The following is a 23,022-nucleotide window of genomic DNA, read 5'->3' as shown; positions in this document are numbered from 1 at the left end:
GAATGAAAACAAATAATGAGAGGCGATGCTGCTATATATCAAAGATCTAGCAAAATAGGAAAAACTATTTTGTTTCTGGTGTTGTTCAACTGTTGTTGACATAGTCATCTCAATGAATCAATACTTAAACATATTTTTTTCTTTCGGTATCAGAGGACTCTGGTGTGAGCTCTGGCACATAGCTGATGAATTATGAATTCATATGATTGTAAAGCAGTAGCAGTAGGTCTTACTGTGGCAGAGCGCTTTTCCTGCGACGCTCTTTTTCACTCGTCTCCTTCTCTTCGTAGTGATTGACTCTGGCTTGCCATGTATTGAAAAGCTGGTCATTGCTATATAATGTCACTTCTTGAGCTTTGTCGTGCATCATCATGAATTCTCCTGAGAACAAAAACAAACACAGCAACCAATGACTTCCTGCATTACCTGAACAAAAAAAAATTAAGAATATATTTCTTTCAGAACATTGCTTGATTGCTTGCTTGCATGGTTTTTACAGAACATTAAGAGGAATGTTATCAATGTTCTGAAAAACATCACAAAATATAATATGCATGATCAAAACTTAGATTTTTTACATACATTGTTTTACTGAGCAACTGATAAAATTTACACATAATGTTTCTTCATGTTGAGTGATTGGAGCAAGGTAAAAAGTGCCATATCGTAAATATTGAAGTCAGAGTAGGGTAGTATGCCTACTTATTAATTTAAGACTAAAAACACTGACAAGTACAATGACCTATGTCTATGATTATTCATTGATGTTTACTGCCCAAAGCATATGGCAATGTTAATTCACAGCTGAATTAATGAAATCTAATTTAAATAAACAACATTTTAATAGCCATGAAAATGGAAACATTTAAATTATTTGAAGCAGTATCCATACCATTCAGGCCATGTTTCCTAGTAACATCGTGGAACAAGCCCTCTCTACATCTAGATTATTAAATTAAACAGAAACAATAGCTTTGCTTACCACTATTTCAGATGTGTGGTCCTCAGTCAAGCTCCCCAACAATTGGTTTACAGCAGCACAGAGCATTTCATATATATCCCAGTGAGACAGCTGTATATAACCTGCCTGTATGAATAGAATGCTATTTTTGCCTACAGGATATACAATTACTGGTTTCACCCTTCATGGTTCTACAACAGACATGTCAGAATGAAATATTATTTGTATTGCTAGGATTAAATATCAAATACATAATCATTGCAGATAATTGGTTTATTTCACAATTCAATTGGTTTCATTTAATAAATTCATTGTTCATTACTTTCAATTGCAACATAACTGCATATCAGCTGACCGTCTGGAAAGGGAAGTTTATTTCTCATTTGCAGCATTAGTATCAGGCAGTCTTTTAGCTTGTTTGTTGTCATTTTCCATTGGTGAAAGCTTCCTTTCACAGCTCCTATTTTATTCACAAATATTTTTTGTTGTCTTGCAATCTTGCCTTGGAAGTAATAGAGCATAATTTATCATTGTTATACTCATGCAACTGTATGATTCAGTAAGTATGAGTACAGGAAATGATAGTGTTTGCCCAGTTCACTTTTTTGAGAAATTGCTGGTAAATTAAAACAACTACACTCACTGAGCACTTTATTATGTATTTATGACTTATTTTTAAACTTATACTGCTGTAGCCTATCAGATGTGTTGTGTGTTCAGAGATGCTCTTCTGCATACCACTGTTGTAATGTGTGGTTATTTGCGTTACTGTCACTTTCCTGTCAGCTTTGACCAGTCTGGCCAATATCTTCTGACGTCTCTCATTAACAAGGCGTTTCTGTTTTCAGAACTGCTGTACACTGGATTTTTTTGTTGTTGGTTTTTTTGCACCATTCTTTGCTAAATTTTGGAGACTAATGTGCATGAAAATCCCAGGAGATCACCAGTTTCTGAGAGTCCACCCTGTCTGTCACCAACAATCATTCCACGGTCAAAGTCATTTGGATCACATTTTTTCCCCATTCTGACCATTCTGACCCATATATATGTATGCATCGCACTGCTGCCACACAATTGCCTGATTTGATAATCGCATGAATAAGTAATTGTAATAAAGCAAAAATGTTCCTAATAAAGTGATGAGTGTATATGAGTGAATCAGACGTCATTACAACTGCAGGATATTTGGGGAATCGGTTGCTTGGTTCCGAATCATGGTCTAGTACATTACAATGTTGCACTTTCCCTTTGGTTTGGTTTGTGTTCATATGGCATTATTTAATAGCAGACCATAACTTTGAAACAAATGGCATGTGCGACCAAACTGTTCTTTCGGTCGGGGAAATGAATTGCCTTCCTTTGGAGAAAAAAAGCAAAATATCGAAAATTGAGCAGCTGTGTGTATGGATAATTGTATGAGTTGTGATTTTCCGGTTGGTATACCAGTATTCCATTATGAGCAAAATATTCAGTTTGAATGTGAACCAAGGCTACATCTCAAAAACAACTGGCTGTCGGTAGGACGTGTTGTCTTTCTCATTGCTTCCAGATACCTAGCTAGTACCTAGTAGCTAATACTACAAACAGAATGTTCTGCCCCACGATTCAGTTCGAAAGTGTCCCATCATGCGTAAAGTTTTGCTCAGCGGATGAGTGAATTTTGGTTAGTTGAGTCTATTGCTTTCTCACTGCAAAGGAACTGCTCCAGAGTTTGATTGGACGTGCTCTGAGGCATGTGTGAAAGAGTTAACTAGTGACAGCGAGGTCATGAGGTATCTTCTTTTCACATGCAAGGTTTGTGTTGCGGTGGTGCTCAGATGATATAGGATTTGTTAAATTATATCAAAGTTCAGTATTTTAGAGCAGTCCTAAGAGCAGTCATTTGGTAGTTGGAGGGTTGCTGGTTTGATCCAGCCCTGGGTGTGGTACCTTGCATGGCAGCCAATTGCTGTTAGTGTGTGAGTGTATGTGTGTGTGAATGGGTGAATGAGAAGCATCAATTTGGCGCTATATAAATGCAGCCCACTTACCGTGACTGTACATGGGAAATGGAAGTGGATGCCAAAATGCTGTCTGGCAGCCTGCTGACTCCTCATTAAAATGTCTCCTGTTGTAAGGGCTGACCCTAGTGATTTGGTGGGTCTAAACAAGAATGTCATTGTGGCCGCAAAGTGCCAAAAAAAACTTTTTTATGGCCGAGCAATTGTATCGCCATAAATGACTGCAGAGTGTTTATGTAGGGCAGTCGAGTTCACCTGCTGTCTCCACAGTAAACTGTTGAAAAGTTATTATTTAAAAAGCGGGAAGGTATCTCATATAGTAACATAGTTGTTGTCAGTTCACAAGTTAAGACTTGAGTAAACAATGCTAGTGGCAGTCAGCAAGCTGTGAGTGATTCAGGCTCATATGTTGTCTAAATGTAAAAGGACTGTTGGCTTCTCAGCCATTTCTTGGCTACTTGTATAATTCAAAATACATTGCTCCGATTGAATATTCCAAATGAAGTGTTTACATGCACACTGAATAAATGAATCCGATCAAGGTGTGTGTTTACATGCCCCAAGCATTTCATCAGAATGAAAAATATTATTTTGATTAAATGCACAATTCCAAATATACATTGTGAATTATGGACAATATTTGAATTTCTGCTGTCACTTTTCAGGCAGCAGTGTCGGCTGAATGTACTGTAATTATCTTGTGACTATTAAACTTGAGAAAGCGAGCACAAGAGCAGCTTTAACACAATGCAAATTTAACATTGGCATTGGCATTCCCTGTTGAGGTCAGAACTGTAGAATCTCTTCCCACCTTCAAGCGCAAACTGAAGACACACCTCTTCAAGCAGCACCTCTCCCCGTCCCTCCCTACCTCCCTGTGATCCTTAATTGTTGTCTTTCTGTGATTTACTTTTTTGTGTATCAGTATTTTTAGTTTGGCTAGGTAATTAGTGTTTGGCTAGTTAAGGGGTTTGGTCATACTTTTGCTATGTTTGTTAAAAAAAATAAAAAATAAAAAATTCAAATAGGCCCTGGTCCTTATCTTTGTTGTGCGGGTAGCAGTTGAAATTGTACTTCCCTCTAGGGTCTTTCAGCGCACTTATCCCTGGTTATGGGTATGCACTTTGTTGTACGTCGCTCTGAATAAGAGCATCTGCCAAATGCCATTAATGTAATGTAATGTAATGTGTACACTTAATGTCCCTGCCTCCCTCCAAAACCAGAGGTGAATGGATGAAGGTCTATAGCAAAGACTGGTGGGAGAATGTTGTCCTTATGGAGTGTCAGGATGTGGAATGGAAGATAAATTTCAGAATGACACGATGGGGTGACCATCAGAGCTCCAGTTTCACTAGTCATGCGAGTTGCGATCATGCTGTACAAGCTGCAGCTCTGCAGAATACAGAGTCATGTCAAATCAGTTCGGCATCCACAAAAGCACAGTCCAGAAGTTCACATGCATTGTTTGTAATGGCATGGTGAAAGGGCCAATTAAACAGCTGATCTTTTTTATTTCTTAACTCTTTGGTGTCACCCTGTGAATGAACAATTGTAGAAAGAATATGTATTCCATCCTAAAAACGTAGTCAGTTTAAGTGTTTACATGGCATATAGTCTCCTGTTAAATGGACTATCAAAAGATTTACCCCACCCATTTAAACTGAATAAAATTTTAATTGGAAAAGGATAGTTTGTTTCGACTGGGTGGTTACATGAGGCATTTTATTCCGACTGGGTGGTTCAGATGAATCAAAAACATGGCGATTGCTAAAACATTTATCAAACTTGAGCTGAACAAAATTTACCTTAAATCCTTCAGAAAAGCATTTGCACAAATAATGTAGAATTCATCAAAGTGTTTGGATGTCATTTTTTTTGTTCAAGTTTACACCTGCAAACATCAAGGCATAGAAGTGGCATGGCATGTGTAGAACAAGTAAACTAATAGCGATGGGGGTAGCAACCTAGCTAGCTCAGTAACACAGATACAGATACAGATACATTACAGATGCCTGAGAAGTAATAAAACTGTAAACATAATATGTGGTGGAGCTGAAACTGCTGCCTTCCAGGCTTCTCTGTGGGAAGGAAAGTGCCACCCTTTTTGCCTCCCGATTAATGTCAAACCATTTTCTTTTTACCTGTTGCATAGTGCATTTTACTTGAGAAAGAGTTTTCAACAGCTAGGCTATAATGCCAGGCTTTAGTCTTCCCCAGCTCTGACAATTCACTGCTTACACTATGGAATAAAATCTGTTTTGTACTTCAAACTCAGAGAAGATTATTATTTTTTTCCCTTTTTTTTAAATAGCCAAAATTCCACGTATGGTATTTTAGGGGTTTCAATTTATGCTAATCACACATTTCTGTATGTGTGTTTATTACAGTAAAATGTATAATGAGTTGTGAATATAGTTTTACGTTCTCCCATTTCAAGGCAATTTGTATCTATTCTATCTGCACCCCTAAAACTATCTCATTTTTGCTGGGATTTTTCCATCTGTTGTTCTATTGGTGTTCATATTATTTCCTTAGTTGGACCACCACCTGCATTTTTCCCCTTTTTGTATGCTGCCTAACATCATGCTTATCATATCATTTAGCCTACTGTTTTATTATAAGCCAACATATAAGAATGAATTTTGAATGCAATGTGACTCCAAAGTTTTCCCTCTCTGTTACAGTAGCTATAAGCCATTGACCATTAGGCTACCTATATTCCCTAGTCTGTAAATTTAAGTTATCTTTTTCTTGTGGTAGCACCATACCCATTTCTCAGCACCTTGTTGCCTAATCTGGACATGTAAGCATGCTGTATTTAGTTTTATGGTTGTTTCCTACCACAAAATTGTGAATAAGTTTCATTTAATTGACTGCTTAATTAGTACTTTACTTTAGGTCACTGTCATAACTCTTTCACTTTCACATAATGTCGCATAATTGCACATAATTTTGCATAATTTTGCTAGGATGATATTTTTTCCAGTTTTGTTTGACTAGGTAATTGTAGGTAGGTAGGTTTATTGTTCATTTAGAAGCATTTATTCTACTGAGTTAAAACAGTTAAAAACAGTTCAGATATAAATATTATCCATTAATCAGATTAATCAAATAGGCCCAAGTCCTTATCTGTGTTGTACTGTTAGCACTTGAAATTGTACTTCCCTCTCGGTTCCTTCAGCGCACTTATCCCTGGTTATGAGTATGCACTTTGCACTTTGTTTTACGTCGCTCTGGATAAGAGCATCTGTCAAATGCCTGTAATGCAATGTAATGTAATGTAACCCGGTTCTTTGAAACAGAGAGATGCACTTATGGTGAATGACACCCATCATGACCCCTGCAGAAGCATCCAATTGCACCAAGTCTGGTTTTGACAGATAGTAGCACATCCAGTGCTACATGAGGCAGCAGTCCTCCTGTAAGAGCATATAGGACACTTCAGCACTACTCCTCAGTGAACATATTCGCTTCCTGGGCACAGCAAGCAGGGCAGTCTTGGTGGATCTCTCCACATGGTTTCAGAGAACTGGGGTTATGACATTTGAGATCCACCTATGGGGAGATATGGACAACTCCCAGATTGCCCTATGTATGCTCAAAACTGAGACACTGTCAGGCCAGCACCTGCTCCTTGAGGGGAGGGTTGTGCCTGACACATCCCGTGTGAGGAAGTACTACACACAGTCCAGGCCAGGGTCTGGGATCATAGCATATCAGGGACCAGAACTGGTAACGTCCAGGTGGTAGAACCTGACACGTGAGGCAAGAATGTGGAATTCCAGCCTGCGGCTAAACAGATCTCCTGCATGGAAACCCCATGAGTAAGGGGGATAGGCCCATGATGCAGCCATGCTTTTTGTGGAATGAAGGCCCGGGGGGGGCATTATCCCCTTTGACTCATATGCTATAGCAATCCACCAGCCATTTGGACAGCCGCTTCTTTCCCTTTGCAGACGGGGCCCCAGGCGACAAAGAGCTGGTTTCATATGCTTTGTGCAAGCCGGAAGGATTGGGAAATGCAGTTTTCTAGGGGCCTAGGAATTCCCTGTCATAAACATCCCCTTCCTCATCGGCGGGGTTCCGGAAGGCTGGCCATTCAGTGTTGAGATGAACTGTGGCTGAAGAGGGGGGAGGCCCAATACTTCCCAGTCAGACTGGTCTGCCCAACTGTGAGTGGAAGGGCCGAGAGGCTGCAGTAGACCCCTTTATCCAAGTCATATTGACCAAGGTCATCTCTGTGGGAAGCAGCGACTGTTTCAGGGCAGCACCAGGCAATGGCTGCAGCCCTCAGGAGTGCCAATGGGCTCTTGGGCATGTTTAAAGCCCAAGCACAGGGCACAGAGTGTGGTTTTCCCTGGCCGAGATAAGAGCACCACACAAGCATAGCTCGTTGGAGTTGAGGGAAGCGGGCTTTAGAAAGAGCCATGTAGCTGATAGCTGACATAGGCTGGCATGGGTAGCTAAGCAGGAATGGTTTATATCGAAGGCTGAGAGCCCTGATAAAAATAGCTTCTCAGTTCCCAAACCAGAATGGTTTAGTGAAAATGCAAAGTCGATACCAAGTCGAGTAAGGACAGATTTTTCTGCAGAGGTTATGATGCATGTCATTCCCCATAGGTGGATCTCAAACAAGCGATAAAGAAAAATAACTCCAATAATTTCTCCCATATATCAAAAATGCTAATGAACCATAGATATTCCCAAAAGAATTGAAGATGGCTTCTGAGGCTTGTAGGAGAGCTGGTTAGACCCGTAACTTATACTGGCAAGCTACCGATTACATCAATATTAGCCTAAAGTTAGTGCTTAATAACAGCACCTTGACCGAGTGTGTTATTCCTAGAGAGAATGGCAACAGGGAATTTTAATGGAATTTTCACTGTGATAACATTAGTGGGTCAGGGCAGGAACAGAACTGTAACGGTAAATAGCCAAGTTAGCTAACTTAGCTAGCCAGCCTTTCTAAGTTAACTCTACCTGTCTTCCAATATTGCTTGATAAACTCACATATCTGATGAAAAGAATATAGTCATTAACTTTGCCTCTGCACTACTCTTAGCCTCTTTCTCCTTCCAACTTCTGGCTGTCTGGATTTTTCCTGACATGATAACACTGACACTTCCTTAATGACAATTAAATGTATTTAACATGTTTAATCACATTTTAATTAAACAAATATTTTTTTAATTATTTAATTTTTATTGATTGGGGCTACGATTTTTCATTAGTTTTGAAATTGGTCATATCTGACCCCAGTTGGTCATTAGTGTGTGCAAACTATGTTGGTCGCTTGAATTTAATTCAGGAACAAAATAGTGTCCAACAGTTCAGCTAGGTGAGTGTATACGCTAGATCCTTTAATTTAAAACAACAATGTGAGTTTGCGAGCCCAGAAGGCAAGTCTTGCCACTGATATTGAACAAATAGTTGGCTTGACTGTGAAATAAAATTATACAATCTGAATTTTTCAAGCAAATTTCTTAAATAGTGAATTTTCCAATGCTATGATATAATAGTGGTTCCCAAAATAATAACAAACCTTTACCCTTACAAAAACACTGGCCATGGTATATTCAAACCCAACAGTTTCCCAATAAAGCCTCATTTCAGATTTTCTTTCAATATTACATGGATGTGTCATGCCGATAAGTTGTTAATTCACAGGAATTTCATCAGAAGGAAAATGCTTTGATTGTACTAATATAATGTATAATCAGTTTCCATCTAATAAATACACAGTCAGACCCAGGTTACTGTATACTGTCTACAGTTACAGCTGCCCTGAAACAGTAGATAATGATGAAGTGTGAAAATGTAGTTGATGGGTTGCTCATGTGTACAGGAGAACATGCATGGCTATTTCACGTGTACTGGTATTCTTGGCCTCAGATCCCTGGCAGTTGGCAGCTTGCCCAGCAAGGAGTACATATATCAAAATGCATGTAGCATATGTGCATGCCAATTTGGAATATGTATCGGTAATAACCTATTTATATCTGTAGTGGTTATATGTATATGGATGTGGTATGCGGGAGACAAATATAGTCCTGTACAAACTGTTCCATGACTGAGGCAATGTAGAGGAACATGACTGGCCATGTGTTCATGCTCTCACATTTAGTACTTTTATACATCAAATACAATACATCAAAGACATGTGTTGATGATACATGCCGTATCATAATAAAGTGAAGCCCATATTAGTTTGGAAATATGCAGCCTCATTTAAAATACACATAGAATATATATATATATATATATATGTGTCATCATTTTATCATTGTGCAGTCAATTTATGGCAGGATATAAAACAATAGTTGTATAAGTACATTATTTTTAAGAAGTAAACGCCTGTATTAACAAGGCGTTTTTTGTCTGCAGAACTACTGCTCACTGGATTTTTTTTGTTGTTGTTTTTTGCAACATTATTTGCAAACTCTAGAGACTAGTGTGTGTGAAAATCCACCAGTTTCTGTTATACTCAAACCACCCTGTTTGCAACCAACAATCATTCCACGGACAAAGTCACTTGGATCACATTTTCCCCCATTCTGATGGTCGATGTGACCATTAACTGAAGCTCCTGAACCATATCTACATGATTGTATGTATTGCGCTGCTGCCACGCAATTGCCTGATTAGATAATCGCATGAATAAGTACGTGTAATAAAGTAAAAATGTTCCTAATAAAGTGCTTGGTGTATGTAGCCCCCCATTTCAATGTTTGAGACAAATGAACATAATGTCAAATAAAAGACTTGTGTTTTGCATTTGGTTGCATATCCTTTGTGTGCCATAACTTAACATAAATGGTTCAGATATGCAATAGATGCTAGAAGAGTTGTTTCTCCTGAATATTTTTTAGATCGAGTTCAATGGGTAATTCATTACGACAAACAATTATTGTAGTATCTACTGCATATCTGGCAGCAGCATGATGATTTGTGGCTCATTTGATCCCTTGGACCCTCGATGACTTAAAGCCAACAAATGTAGTCCAGACAAAGTGACCTCAAACTCATGAACAGTAGGGCATATGGCTATGACAATGTCACCACTACTCCCAGAAAAGAATATACATATGTATTTTATACGTATATCATTCAATTATACTGTAGTCTGTTAGAGTCTGTTAGAGAGAGGTTTCTATCTTTCTAAAACAAACTTTAGCCACATGAAGCAGCAATTAATCACAATACTGAAAAAAACAGCTCAAGCTAGGTTTTGGAAAAGCTTGACCAGTTCAGACCAGCTCCCAGCTCGACATAGTTTAGCTAGTTGACCAGTTCATATCAGCTTCCAGCTTGACATGGTTTGACCAGCTCAAGCTATGTTTTCAAACAGCTGATAGCAGGCTTACTTACTGCTGGTAGCACACAATTCTCAAGCTGGTCAAACTGGCATAGCTGGATTTTACAGCAGGGCATGTTCAGTTTGCCATTTTAATATTTTGAAGTTTGCATAGATTTGGTATTTTAGTGGATGTGGCGGCACGGATGGTGCAGTGGTTAGCACTGCCGCCTCACAGCAAGGAGGTCCTGCGTTCAAATTCCCGTCGGCCGGGGCCTCTCCGTGCAGAGTTTGCATGTTCTCCCCATGTTCGTGTGGGTTTCCTCCGGGTACTCTGGTTTCCTTCCACAGTCCAAAGACATGCAGGTTAGGCTGATTGGAGAGTCTAAATTGCCCATAGGTATGAATGTGTGAGTGAATGAGTGAATGGTGTGTGTGCCCTGCGATGGAATGGCAACCTGTCCAGGGTGTATTCCTGCCCTTCGCCCAATGTGTGCTGGGATAGGCTCCAGCCCCCCTGCGACCCTGTTCAGGATAAGCGGGTTAGGATAATGAACGAATGAATTTCAGTGGATTCCATGACCACCTTTTTTTGCGCCGGGTCTCAGAAAGATTTATATAGATTAAAAACACCTGTTTGCAACGAACCACAATCAGCGATAACAGGCTACAAGAGGGAGACATGAATGTGATGGGAGGGCAGCCCTAAGAGATAATGCCCACCTAAGCAAGGCAACCCTGACAAGAAGTTACACTGCAGTTGCTTGCACATGGAGAGGGACATTGCCTGTATGAAGCTACTGGTCAGAGGACCTCGTTGGCTGATCCTGTTGCAGAGAGCCTATATAAAATGCAGATAAAAGCATTCCTAGATACAAGTACTTTTGTCCGTCTATGCAATGGCGAAACGGACAAAAATGGTAATTTCTCATGAGAAATTCGAAGCAGACAATGGATAATCTATCAATATTCATCCTAGTTAGCATGTTTTTGGAATTACCATCATAACATGGATTCAGCTGCTCCCACCCCATGTTACAAAATAAGGAACAGTTGTCACTAAAGCAAAGGTATCATAAAATAGTTAATAAAGACAGAACTTTGGATTAAAAGTGACAAATTACTAAAATGTAAATGTAAAAATGTAAGAACCGTGAGTTTTAACACTCAAATAGTATATCCTGTTACCATATTAAGATAATGATCCAAAACAGAAAAGCAATAATAAATGTAATTTCTGGATTGGCCAAATTCAAGTCCTGATTTGAACCCAATAGAGATGCAATGACAGGATCTGCAACGAGCAGTTCATTCTAAAAAAACCTATAAATTAGTATGAATAAAATCAGTTCTGTAAAGTACAGTGGTCTAAAATTCCAGTGATGTGAAAGATTGATATAAAATTGTGGAAGTGTTTGGTTGCAGTTATTGCTGCTAAAGGTGGTGCAACCAGTTGTTAAGTTTAATGGGGGCAATTACTTCATATAGGTGATATGGGTGTTTGATTACTTTTTTCATTAAATACTTTTGCCACAATTTATTGTATTGTAGATTTAATTTAAAATAGATAAAAGTGCCATATTTGCCCATTAATCTATACTCAAAAACACATAATGACAAAGTGAAAACATGTCATGTCACACAGGCCTGATTGATGGAGTGCTGCTGAGATGGGTGTCCTTCCGGCAGGTTTTCCCATCTCTGTTGAGGACTTTCGAAGCCATAGGCACTGGAATGACCCAAATCTTACTGGTGCTGACTGCGTGGTTGTGTGACCACGCTCCCCATAAACGCCATCACAGAGTGACATCAATATGTTTACATGTTCACGTTTTGGGACTGCTTTGTATCCAACAGCTGGAGAAAAACTCACAATAGTCACAAATGATTATTTCTATAAAAAACCTGTGTCCCCATGTCATCATACAAGTCTTCAAAATTATAATGGTTTGCAAGAGATTATTATATTATTATTTTTACCTGGCTAGCTAACTACGATAACTGTGTGTGTTCTCTCTTCCATTTTTTAAAATTTATACTAAACACTCAGCAGGTGGAGCTGTTGAACACTGATAAAATAGAGTGCGGCACAATACCAATTTAGCTCACCATGTTCCGAACAGTGCAACTTTCATGGTGAATAACTAAAAAATATAATGTCTAAATATAATTTCTTCCGTTTTCATAAAAACTTTGTCACATACGCAATCCTTTTCATTATCCAGTGAGACTCTGCTGTTGTGGTGGGGAAGCTGTTGCTAACGAAAGACTACGAACCAGGCAGGCTTATACGGCGGTGTCTGGGCCATAGTGTGCTAAAACAGTCTTCTGAACACAGGGACGTTGTGCAGTTATTTGTCCTTTTCTCTATAATTATTGGTCCAATTCACATCAATGAGTCCGCTTCCCCGTGTTCTGTTCGAAACACAGTGAGTTTATGTTATTAGATTGTGTGATGATAGCACCACTGCATTTTTCCCAGGTGGTGCTATATCACCAGTAGCACCAGCCATTCCGGCACCGTTGTCCGAAGCTCTGTTGTGACCATTGGGTTCTTTGCCACCTACCTGACCAAGGCCCTTCTGGCCCTTCTGGCCCTTACATTAGATTACCTTACAAATTACTCAGTTTGGCTGGATGGTCAACTCTCGGAACAGTTCCTTCATTTCGCAATGTTTCATGCCCTTGCCCTGATCCTTGCCATAATTTTATTGTGAGGTCTACAGAGACTTCCTTTGACTTCATGACTTTTTTCCTGGCATGCAGTGTGTATTGTGGGACCTTATATACACAGGTGTGTGTTTTTCTAAACTGTATCCAATCAATTATTTTTTTATAAAATTGGAAATGTGGCAGGAGCTATATAAGGGACCCTCTCTTTTGGTTGCATTATTTGCGTCTGAAAGACCAGTAAATGACTGATTCTCCCTCATGGCCAGTTAAGCGACAAAAAACTTACACCTCACATACATGTGATTAGATTGCTGGAGAAAATGTGATTTAATAAATGAATTCACAATTGAATTTTCATTTTCATAGTTGAGAATAGTTGAAGACAAAGTTGAAGACAGGGGATCAAACTGGAATTACCATATTTTTATTTTTACATTGTGTTTCAATAGCCTAGAGTAAGCTATAAATAACATGTGGCACTTGAGGACATTTATATAATATAATAGAATATAATAATTCTGAATCTATTTTACCACACAAGCATACAATAATGAACCTACAGCATTTCATATATGTACTTGTGGTTTTGGTTCTAATAATCCCCATACATGGTTCGCAATTCTTTATAATCATGTATGAAGTTAACACAGGTAAATTTGGCTCATAAATCCTTTCTCTTCAACTTCCATATTTTTCAGTCCATGTCATTATACCATTTCAGATGTTTGTCTGTCTTCTCTCTGCTAGTGATTTTTTCAGTCATGTGCAACCAGACACATAAAGATCATTTGAACTGCTTTTATTTTGACCTTTCTTGCTCGCTGTCTTGTTGATGGGTAAGTAAGTACTTCCAGGACTCTTCCCATTCTGACATAAATGATTTGTCTTCACTTTTCTGAGTGTATAAGAACTTCCAAGACTGGCTCCAGTCAGCATTATGTGTTGTATCCTCATTTATAGTTTCCTTGCTCATCTTTAACCAAGATCCTCTCTTTTGCCGTGGCTGTGACTTTGCTAACTTCCAGGCATCACCCCACTTTCTTGGAGATAATTTCTCCTTTTCCAGCTGAGACAGTACCTTCTTTGCTTTGCTCCTCCTTGACATTATATGCATATGCAAGTCAGAATCCTGAGAACGACTTTTGCCTGATTTTGTTTGGTGCTCTGCATAGGGTTTCAACAACTTCCAGGAATGGCACCACAATCTCAGAAATTGCCTGTCATGCCTATCTAGTAGTGAAAACAATAATTTTGTGCACCTGCCTTTTGATAGAAATATTGATTCATTTTGGGGATGGAAATCCTTGGCTTTTAACCAGGATCCATTTTCCATGGGTGGATGAGGATTTGATATCTTCCAGGAATTTCCCCAGTTTGATGGATTTTCGCTGCAGATCTCTGCCACATTGGACTTGTTATCATAAAGTAAGTATTTGGTCCAGCTTTTCTCCCAAAACTCTTTCTTCTGGTGAAATGGAAGGCTTAAGAACTTCCAGGAAGTAACCCATTCTGAATTCTGGAACTGAATGATCTCAGGTTTCCTTGATAAAATTTCTCCATCTCTGCCCTGATGTTTTGCACACTTCCAGGACTCACCCCATTTTTCCAATTTCTCTTCATGGAAGTGAGGTTCAAAGAATATTCTGCCCTTCCCAGATTTTAAGTGAAACATTATCTCATTGTCATTCTGGATTTCAGAGCATTCCTCAAACTCAGTTTGCTGGGAAATCAGGAGATTTGTAATTTTCCAAGACTCATCCCATTCTGAAAGAGATGGCTTGTCATTGTGCAGCATAGAATTTAATATGTTTCTAAACTTGACACTCTTGGACAGAAACATACCCGGGGGTAAATCCATGTGGTTTTCTTTTATTAATGGTGCCTCGCAAATATGAGGCTGAGATATGGAAAGCCAGGAGTTTTCCCACTCTGTAAGAGATGGTCTATCAGTGCATAATTTCTTCTGGGTGAAGTTCCAGGACTCACTCCAGTCAGAAAGAAATCTCTTCTTTGTTTCCAAGTGGCCAATAAAATATTCACCTGTGTCAATCTTCTGGCAAGATTGAGGCTTCAAAAACTTCCAGGACTCACCCCAATCAATTGTAGACAACTCATCACTGAAGAACTGGGGACTCAGGAACTGTCGAGACTTGCTCTTGATTATCACACAATTCTCTTTTTCAGGCCGAAAATCTAAAATTTCCTCTGACTCATGTTGTCCTGTCTTGTGTTTCTGATCATTCTGGGACAGAGCCTGAGCCTGGGGTTTTGTGATCTCCCAGGACCTACTCCATTCAGAAACAGAGCAATCTTGGGAAGTCAGTAACATGTTCATCTTGTCCCTTGTTGGCAGAAACATGCTCTCAAAAGTGTCAATATCTGATGACTCCTCAGACAAGTCTTCATCTGTGTGATTATCGTTTTCTTGTTGTGATGGAACATGCAAGAGCTTCCAAGACTCACTCCAGTCAGAGGACTGAGATTTATTTTTAGGCAGCTCGTGATACAGTATCATCCAAGACTTACACCACTTTGAAACAGGTGTTTCATCTTCATTGAATTCATGATCCACAGCTTCCTCAGGTTCCAATTCTACAGACTGGTAATCAGTCTCTTCAGGCTTTGACACTTTCCAGGAATCTCTCCATTCTGACATTTCATTCTCATGAAGGTAAGAATCCAAGAGTATATTTCCTTTTGACTGACACATGTCTTCATCGGTTTCAATATCCATGGAAGTATTGAATTGCTCTTCTTCTGATAATGATTCTTCTTCATGGCTAGGATGCTTTGAGAACTTCCAAGACGGTTCCCATTCCGACAAACACAAACTCTCCTCAAAAGATTGGGACCTCGAAAAAGCATTTGACTTGACCTCCTTTGACAAAAATGTTGTGTCATTATGCTGTTGGAAATCTAAGTCATCATTATATAAGTCCTGCTCTGACCAAGTTTGACCTTCCAGGTCGGGTTGCAGATTTGAGAATTTCCATGACTTACCCCAATCTGATACACTTTTTGCTTGTGCCTCCTCTTCCATGTGCAATGTGGGCCGTGAGAACTTCCAAGACTTCCCCCACTTTAACAGAGATGGTTGATCATGATAGATATCACTAATATTCTTTACCCTTTTGGAAAATAGCCCCCTTTGGTTTTGCAACTTTGAGTTTGAAAACTCTGAATTTCTACTTGTGTAAGAGAGAAATGGTTTGTTCAAGTAATTCTGAAGAGCTGTGTTGTCACTGTGCCTGGATTTCTGCTGCAGCCTTGGTGGTGCCTTCCTCTCGGTTGTCATACGCATCTGCCATTCCTCGTTTATCCTGAAAGCAGAGAGTAGTGACTTTTATGGTCATTCATATAAAATCCACTGCTGTTGATATCAACGTACAATTTTTGCCACAGCCATCATCTAGTAAGTTCATTATGATGAAACTGAGAAATATAAGCATGTGAGTTATAACAGTCTCTAAAATAAGACTAACGACCTTACATATTTACAGTAAGATACTACATATCTATTTGCTCATTATGTGAGATGGAGAAAGAGGGGTGTCTAGGCAGTATATGTTTCAAATCTCTCATATATTTTGTAATGGTCTATGATTTACAGTATATTTGTTATTTATTTGTCACCAGTTGCTGTGGTTATTGTTGAAAACATCTATGTTCAGGAAAACACAGACTAGGAAGCACTCTCTTCCAAAGAATCTGGTGTCAGCAACTGTTTTTTATCATACTGCCATACATTGAAAGAAGACACTTCACATGCAGCTGAGGTTTGCACACTTTGTGAGTGCCCAATTGCTGGGCGAGTGTGGGTTTTTTATTTATTTATTCCATTTTCATGCAATTTTCAATCACTATGGTAACAGGATATACCATTTGAAAGCATTAAAAATCATGGTTTTTAATGCTGTAACCTATTTTAAGAGGCCATTGCTTTAGTGACAACAGTTCCTTGTTTTGTAACAAGTGGGTGGCAAAACAAGCATCTTCTCTACATTTTGGAAATCCTTACTACACGAAATGTCAGTATTTCAGCTTTTCACAGCAAGAGTCCAGCAAACCAAATGTATAATAATCAAAGTGTAAAACGTGCTAACATTATCATTGTTGTCTGTTTTGCCGCTGCATACTTATACAAAAGTACTTGTACATATGAATGCTATTTCCTACATTTTTTATAGGCTCTGCCACAAGAATAGCCCATGTACAAACTTCTCTAACCATTATGAGTAATCCTGTTGCACAGTGAATGTGTGATCCCCGTCCGTGAGCATAAAATACAGTATGACTTCAGTTGAACTTAGAACTGGCTAGTGGTATGGTATTGGAGTAACGACTGAGAAGCATTTTAGCATGACATTATGTTTCTAAAGGTGTATAGTTTGTTAGGCTTTCATAAAACAACACAGCATTTATTTTGCCTGTGTACTGAAACAGTAGCTATTCTTTATTCCTGAGATTTTATGTCCAAAAAGGTTGACGTTTTGCAACAATTTTGCGATGCCTACGTCTAAATAGAGGTCTTCCTTTGGGGGACTTCCAAAGATTCTTTCATCAGTCTTGCGTATTCTCGAGTGAATATTTCTGAGGAAGACAGTGAAAACACCTTTGGCTCCACAATATAGGACATTGTCATTGTTGTGACCCAATTTTATATCAGTGATCATCTAAATACATTCTCAAAATGTTATTATTATTCAGTATGCTTAGAAATAAGGAGCAAGCCTGCTTCTGAATAATAAATCACATGTGTAATTGTGCAATGTGTTTGACTTGTTGATGGGGGTTGGGTATTTGACAAAAACCTCAATCAATGGACCTCAATGAATATATTAGTATACAAGGTGTTATTGTGATTATTTTACTTATTTTTTTTTACAATCTTCTCAACCTGTTGCTATCTGTGGAGAGCACAAGGAGAGGCAGAGGTAGTGGCAAGGTGACAGGCGGGGGGGAAGTGCAAACACTTTCTTTTGAATGAAAAGTGTTGTATACTTTAGTGAGCAAAATACTGTAATTTACATATAGACCTATAATAAAATTTAGTTTCCATGTGTCCTTTTGTAGTTTTCAAATGTACTTTTTGGAAACAGCCTAGACATAGCTTAGAAAAATGATGCAGAATGCTATTGTCATCTAATTTGAAAGGGAATTTGTCCAGTGTTACGGCTGTGGCTTCAGTGTGTTTCTAAGTGCACCAGGCACTGCCACAGTAATCTGTATCCACTTTCAGTGAGAAAAGAATCTTCCACTTTCACTGTGTTTGAGCTTCTGTAACTTTTATTAAAGTTTTGATTTTCAAGTTTGTGTAAAGAAAAGGGGTGCTACTTAAGGGTTAAACTTCATGCAGTGTAAAATGAAAAGCACAAATATGAAACAGACAATAATAATACAACGACAGAGCCAGAAATGGAGCAATGTTACTGATAATGATGAATAAGACAAATTAAGTGTACAATAAAACCACATTTCATATTTAAATAAATGCTGGATGCAGTGTCAAAGCTTCTTCAAACAACTCATTTGGCCTCATTAATGCACAATTAGTAACATTTTAGCCATTGATGACAGGACCAGGAGGAATAAGTATACATCATATGTAATGCTGTCTTTCAAGGGAGAAGGCGTTTTTTAAAATATATTTAAAGGCTGAGTCGCACTGAATCTATCAATAAATATAAAGTTATAATTTACAGCCAGTTTTAGTGTTTCAGTGATTAACCAAGAATGTACAAAATTACAACTTAAAATACATTTTAGAAACTGATTTCAGTTGATGGTCAAAAGCTTTGAAGAGAGGACATTTTGTCACTTACTCTTGACCAGTAATTATCTGATTGGCACTCAGCAAGTCTCCACTGTGTGTCAGAAACTGTGTTTAGAATACCAAGCAGGTGGGTTCTTTCATCTTGGAAGATAAACCATATGCTGGTTATAGATGGTTAGACATTCAGAGGAGGATAGATGCCAATACAGAAATGTCCCAGAAAAATGCCTTTGTAACTGGAATAGATTGAGCCAAAGCAACAAAACACATATGTGGTGAAGTTGAATGCCAATTGACCTGACATAGTGTGCCTATGAAATCTGAAGATATGAGTATTCTGGAGGTGAGGGGACTTGAAAGAAAATCACAGCTTTCTGCAGATCTTTGAAATATGTCCATTCCTGAGACAATGAGACTTTAGCAGCCATAATCCAAGGTGAGGAACAAAATAGTTATTAAAATTCTCTTCTGGAAAATTTCCATTGTGAAGTGTTGTATGACCGTGTGCAAAGGAAACTATACAGACATACAGACAGATTGATAGCTTGATTGATTGACTGATTGCTTATTGGTCAAATGATTGATTGATTGATTGACTGATTGAAGAGCAAAATAATTGCACTTTAACAGAATGCAGAGAAATATACAGACTGCCTAGTTATGAAAGTGCACTCTGATCTTTAGCCAATGGGGGAAAAACAGCCATTGCTGAAAGCTCCAAAGAAGGAAACAGAGAATGCTGCTATATTTAGGTTCAAACATACGGCATGACATCATATTACATAAGTCTAGAAGAAGGCATGTTGCTTGTCTAAGTGGGGCAGTGAAGATTCATCAGGTGACTGACATGGAATCCAGGAACATGATCCAGTACTTACTCATCTTAGAAGCATATAGGAGCAATTCTGAATGGTAAAACTACAGGACGCTGGTGATTCCTGAAGAGCATCACACTCCTTGGGCAACCAAAGGGCTGCAGAGAAGTTCCTGAGGAAGTAAAAATTGCCTGGCTAAATTCAAAGCCAGCTGTTGTAAATGCAATTCACAGTTACAGGCAATTATCCCTGCCTTCCACTGGGAAAATAAGTATTGAGTCCGGGTTTACTCATCCCTCTTGAGGAATAAGAGGCGCTCAAAAAAAGAAAGATAATGTGCGTCTTAGCCAAGTTTGCACAGACACTTGCGAGACATCAATCCTTTTCTGTTTTTGGAAACCTATGTAAGACTACAAGAAGAAGCAAGCATTTGCCACCCTGTATCACATTTCAACCTCTCTGTAAGTGGCTATTGTCTATCTAATGAGGTTATACATTTATTTGAAATATTTTTAAAATGTTTTCAGAAGAAGGAATTGTGCTATGGTTCCACACTAACCATTTTTTTAAGTTTTACAGGAGGATATATATATATCTGATGTACTAAGGGTGTGCACAGTCAACACTCTTTATATTTGTATGTGTTCCAAATGCACCGTTACATTCCAATTTGTTAGTGCAAGGTTGAGAGAAGTGTGAAATTAGCAGCATAGCTAAATGAAATGGCCACAGGTTGTCATAGTGATGGATTAAAATAGAAGATTATGATATTACTTTTTTATAATATCCCCTATATGATTGAAATCAAATGAAAACATACACATGCGGGCCACTGCGTCGTGTGATGATTTTCTCATTTGAATTGCTGCTGTCACAGGTGTCTTTAGAGGAGGTTTTCAGAAAAATAGGAGTCAATATTTACACACAGACTACATGGGACAGGTCTTACTGTTTCAGTGCACTCTTTGACACCCTTTCCTCTTCTGTCTTCAGTTTTATCGTATGAGATTTCGTTCTGATTTCCCACACATTTCGAATCAGAGAGGCATTACATATGGACTCCTCTGGACTTTTGTTCTGCGACATTCTGACTCCCCCTGGAAAAAACAAACAAATATTATCATGTAGTTTATTAAGAATCTTATTCCTATTAGGATTTGTGATTGTATATCTTCATAAAATAACCTGGCACAGGCTGTAAATAGAAACAAGTGCATGAGAATTTTCTAGGAATGCTCAAAAGATCAACTTCAAAAGATCACAAAGTGAATAATAAGCTTGGAGGTTGTTATTAGTGTTGGGTTTCCCTTTTTGAACATGCCCTGTAAAACAGCTGGACAGAAAAATAGCGAGGAAAGGGGTGTTATTGTGTTGCTTCTGTGAAGTGAAATTAATTGTTTGAGTTTAACATTTACTCTTTTCTGCATTACAGTAACATTTAGGCATTCATTCATAACAGACCAAACCTAACAGCATGCTGTATACCAAAACAAACTTTGAACACATAAAAATGAACACATGGTTATTATGTTTTTTTGGTTAAATCAATTTGAGCATGCTCTATTTCTAACAACTTGTTAGAGGCAAAACAGACTTTCTGTCTGACTCACCAAATGAAGCAAATAAATGCACAAGCCAATCAATGTATTTTACTTGTAGACTATTCGTTCTTAATTAGATTTTTTTAAACTTGAACCAATTTAACAGTTGCACATGTTATTTCAATTATTTGCCACTGCTGCACTTGACATCTTTCAATATACTATAAATAAATATATTTGTAAATATGATTTATTCCTGTTTTCCATGGTTTTCAACAACTTTGCCATAACTGCTCGGCAATAGTCAATATTTTCTGTGACAAATGCCCAGCTCTATTTATAACTACACAGCAGGATGTAAACTATATTTAAATATATCACAGGCTTAAGTGATTAGTAAATTTGTAAATGCTCATATTTGTACTGATGACATCTGCATAGAAAACTTTCGGAGGTATGCACACTGATTCAACCAAGCATTTCAAGCATTTTATTCGTAGTTGATCTTGTTAGTTGGCAATTCTATCATTAAATGTTAGCTGGGTTAAGCAAATGAAAACAGAAGAATGCACATTAAAATGTGCACCGTTTCATAGTCATTAACTATTAAATGGTGATTAAGGTGAATCCACTAATCACCATTTAATGTATTAGGGTGAATCGGGACAATATAATATTATTATTATTATTATTATTATTATTATTATTATTATCATTGTGCTTTGCCATGGACGTAACTTGAAGACATGCACACTAATGTCAAATATATGGAATACATGCAACTGAATATCGTAAAATAAGGAAAATAAATAGTATTCCCTTTGCTCACCAGTTAGTTAAATCTGTTCTTGCTTCTCAAACTTCAACAACCCGTTCACATTCACAGAGTGCAACTCATATATATCCGAGACTGTCAACCGTATTTAACCTGCCTGTGAGACTGGGATGCTTGAATGTGCTATTTTTACCTTCTGGAGATACGATTCCTTCTGTCACACTTACAAGGGTTATTTCTGTGGAACTGGATAAATGTTAAACTTTACTTGTTCAAATGAGCTATAATTTTCACAATGAATTAGTGATTAAGAAGTGCAAAAATTGGTTGGTTCACCTAAATCATTTAAATGACTATTGTAATGTTTGGCTGACCCCCATCTAGGCTACACATTCTGACATTTACAGCAGAATTAATTGAATAGTAAAGATAAGACAATTTGTGTTTGAATTATTACCATCATTGACTGCCTTTGTAAAGTGCTATTAAGTATAAATTGTGCCCCAGCATAATGGCACCCAAGGTCTTTGGTTATTTGTAATTCCAGTTCAGCTTTAAGCAGTTGTATGTTACTTTTGAATGACTAACTTTACAGGTCAGCCCCTCCTTTACAGAGCAAATGATGGATAAATTAACTTTCATTTCATTTAATATTTTTACATTTGAAAAATGTTATCCTGACCAACATAGCTCAAACAAATGACCACAGAAATGTGTTACTTGATCCACTAAATACATTATAGCACACATGTACTGCATGTGTTTTGTGTGTTTACTTTTTATGGTCTTCACATAAAAACATTAAACTGCAATGTACTTCCTGTTCTGAGGCAGTGCTATAAATAAACAAAGGACGTTGCACAGAATAGAGTCCATTCACACTAATGTTAGAGGCTCCAGTGTGCTTGCTGAGGATTCACGATGATGGAGTTTTAAAATTCCACTGCTTCTGTACAGAGCTGCATATGAAGTATCTTCCTCTGGCTTATGTCTGTGCAAGGTCCACTTGCAGATTGCAGTGATTCATTTTCAGTGAAGTGGCTTAATTCTTCAGTTTTTGTGCATTTGGTAGAGTTCCAGAAGAAGCTACACCACTAAAAGCAGCATGTATTTGCTTGGTTGTGTAGCACTAGGAGTGAATCAAGCATAACATTCTTAGAAGTTAATCCAGCACTAGTATATTTCAAATT

At 38.1% G+C, this 23,022-nt stretch overlaps 1 protein-coding gene across 1 annotated transcript; it reads right to left on the bottom strand.

Moving 5' to 3' along the window:
* Positions 1 to 229: 229 nt before the first annotated feature.
* LOC133141574 (uncharacterized) lies at positions 230 to 21,940 on the bottom strand. Its single transcript, XM_061262140.1, has 4 exons — positions 21,887 to 21,940; positions 20,466 to 20,613; positions 15,020 to 16,248; positions 230 to 381 (listed from the first exon to the last, which is right to left on the bottom strand). The coding sequence occupies exons 2-4, from the start codon at positions 20,600 to 20,602 to the stop codon at positions 230 to 232; spliced, it is 1,518 nt and encodes a 505-aa protein (XP_061118124.1). The 5' UTR covers positions 20,603 to 20,613; positions 21,887 to 21,940.
* Positions 21,941 to 23,022: the final 1,082 nt, after the last annotated feature.

The sequence above is a fragment of the Conger conger genome, chromosome 12 (assembly GCF_963514075.1).
Source record: "Conger conger chromosome 12, fConCon1.1, whole genome shotgun sequence".
Classification (NCBI taxonomy): domain Eukaryota; kingdom Metazoa; phylum Chordata; class Actinopteri; order Anguilliformes; family Congridae; genus Conger; species Conger conger.
Note: the sequence above shows the minus strand (reverse complement) of the source record. Positions and strands in the feature narration are given on the sequence as shown.